This window comes from Mus pahari, chromosome 19, assembly GCF_900095145.1.
Source record: "Mus pahari chromosome 19, PAHARI_EIJ_v1.1, whole genome shotgun sequence".
Classification (NCBI taxonomy): domain Eukaryota; kingdom Metazoa; phylum Chordata; class Mammalia; order Rodentia; family Muridae; genus Mus; species Mus pahari.
In genome coordinates, this window is record NC_034608.1 from 11,737,139 (window position 1) to 11,739,327 (window position 2,189).

The 2,189-nt window shown below is 54.7% G+C and overlaps 1 protein-coding gene across 2 annotated transcripts in view; it reads left to right on the forward strand.

Moving 5' to 3' along the window:
* Bbc3 (BCL2 binding component 3) overlaps positions 1-2,009 on the forward strand; it is an 8,512-nt gene extending 6,503 nt beyond the window's left edge. For both annotated transcript variants that reach the window (XM_021219227.2, XM_029531905.1), the window contains exon 4: positions 927-2,009. In XM_021219227.2, the coding sequence (XP_021074886.1) occupies positions 927-1,043 (117 nt within the window). In that variant the 3' untranslated portion in view covers positions 1,044-2,009. The remainder of the gene's footprint in view (positions 1-926) is intronic.
* The last annotated feature ends 180 nt before the right edge of the window (positions 2,010-2,189 follow it).

The window sequence follows — 2,189 nt, forward strand, 5'->3', positions numbered from 1 at the left end:
CTCTCTCTCTCTCTCTCTCCCTACCTATTCTCCCTTCCTTCCTTCCTTCCTTCCTTCCTTCCTTCCTTCCTTCCTTCCTTCCTTCCAACACTGGCTGTCCTAGAACTCACTATGTAGACCATGCTAGTCTTGAACTCTCAGAGATCTGCCTGCCTCTGCCTCACAAGTTCTAAGATTTAAGATGTGAGCTACCACAACCAGCATTCTTTCTTTCTCTCTTTCTTTTCTTTCTTTTTCTCTTTTTCCTTTTTTTCTTCTTTCCTTTCTTTTTCTTTTTTTAAGGCTGACTCTTAATGAACTGTTCACACTGACTTTGAACTCACTCTGTAGCTCAGGCAGGCTTTGAACTCAGCCTCCTGAGTCACTGGGATTACAGGCCTGTGCCATCACAGAGGAACTCCAGATGCTAAATCACACTTTCTCTACCACCAGGGAGAGAACAAGAGTGTCCCTGAGCCCATTGCCTAGAGACACCTTCTCTCCGACTTGCTGGGGCAGCCTGCTGTTCTCAACCCTCCTCCTGGGTTGTTTGAGAGCTGCTAAGGCTGCTCGGCTGGCCACTCCTACTCTCTCCCCTGTCCCAACAGCCTTTTGTTTGGTTGGTTTGATTTTTCCAGTTAGGAGCCTGTGCTCTAGCACAGATTTAGTCACCACGCCTGTCTCTCACCTTGAGTGGGCGGCGTTTCAGCACACCCCTTAGAGCCCTTGTGATTCCTAGGGTGTCAGTGCTAGGCTCTATGCCATGGGAATTCTGCCCCTGCCCCTTCCCACCTATGCTGGAAGAGTGTGCCCTGGTGAGTGAGGGGCTGAAAGACAGCTGGTAAGAGGGTTGCGCTCAGTTTTGAGACCAATCTCGAACCCACACCTTTTGCTCACTAACCCCTGTCTGCCGGTCCAAGCTAATCCCTACTTCCCTCTCTCCCCAGAGACAAGAAGAGCAGCATCGACACCGACCCTCGCCCTGGAGGGTCATGTACAATCTCTTCATGGGGCTCCTCCCCTTACCCAGGGATCCGGGAGCCCCAGAAATGGAGCCCAACTAGGTGCCTACACCCGCCCGGGGGACGTCGGAGACTTGGGGGGCAGGACCCCCTCCGCCTTCTGACACCCTGGCCAGCGCGGGGGACTTTTTCTGCACCATGTAGCATACTGGACTGCCAGCCTTGCCTGTCCCAGGGGCAGACAAGGGAAGCCACTCGAGCCGGGGGCAGCCTGGGTGCACTGATGGAGAGACGGACTGGGGGACCCTGGCCTCCCGAAAGCCAGGGAAGGGAGGGCTGAAGGACTCATGGCGACCGAGGGGGTGGGGACCGAGCCGCCCGCCTCTGCCGCCCACCACCATCTCAGGAAAGGCTGCTGGTACTGGCTGCCCGTTCCAGCTGCAGGGGGGACGCTGGGGGTGTCCCCAGTGCGCCTTCACTTTGGGCCTGGCCTCAGGCCCCTGGTGCTTCCCCCCCTCCTCCTGAGGAGGGGGCCTGTGAAGAGCATATGAGCCAAACCTGACTACTAGCCTCCTGGAGCCAGAGAATGGGGGGCGTGTGAAGGCCTTCTTAACCCAGTGCCCAGCCATCTTCCCTGAGCCGCCGGCGGGCGGTGACCGATGCCTGCCTCACCTTCATCTGGGGGTGTCCAGGAGGGGTCCAGACTGTGAATCCTGTGCTCTGCCCGGGACCACCCTCCCCCCCAATCCCCATCCATCTCATTGCATAGGTTTAGAGAGCGCACGTGTGACCACTGGCATTCATTTGGGGGGTGGGAGATATTGGCGGAAGCCACCCCAGCCTTAGTCCCCAGGGCAAAGCGCTGGGGAGGAAGATGGGGAGTCAGGGAGGGGGGAAGTCTCAGAAGAGGGAGGAGTCTGGGAGCGGGGAGGGACGGCCCAGCCTGTAAATTACTGTACATGCACTGCTGTAGATATACTGGAATGAATTTTCTGTACATGTTTGGTTAATTTTTTTTGTACATGATTTTTGTATGTTTCCTTTTCAATAAAATCAGATTGAACAGTGGACACTCTTTTTGTTAGCCTTGCCAGTGGCAGGGCATCTGGCACTACCTGTGAGGACATGAAAGAAACGGGGGGGGNCTTTCTTTCTTTCTTTCTTTCTTTCTTTCTTTCTTTCTTTCTTTCTTTCTTTCTTTCTTTCTTTCTTTCATGTGCATTGATGTGTTCTCTGAATGGGAACTGG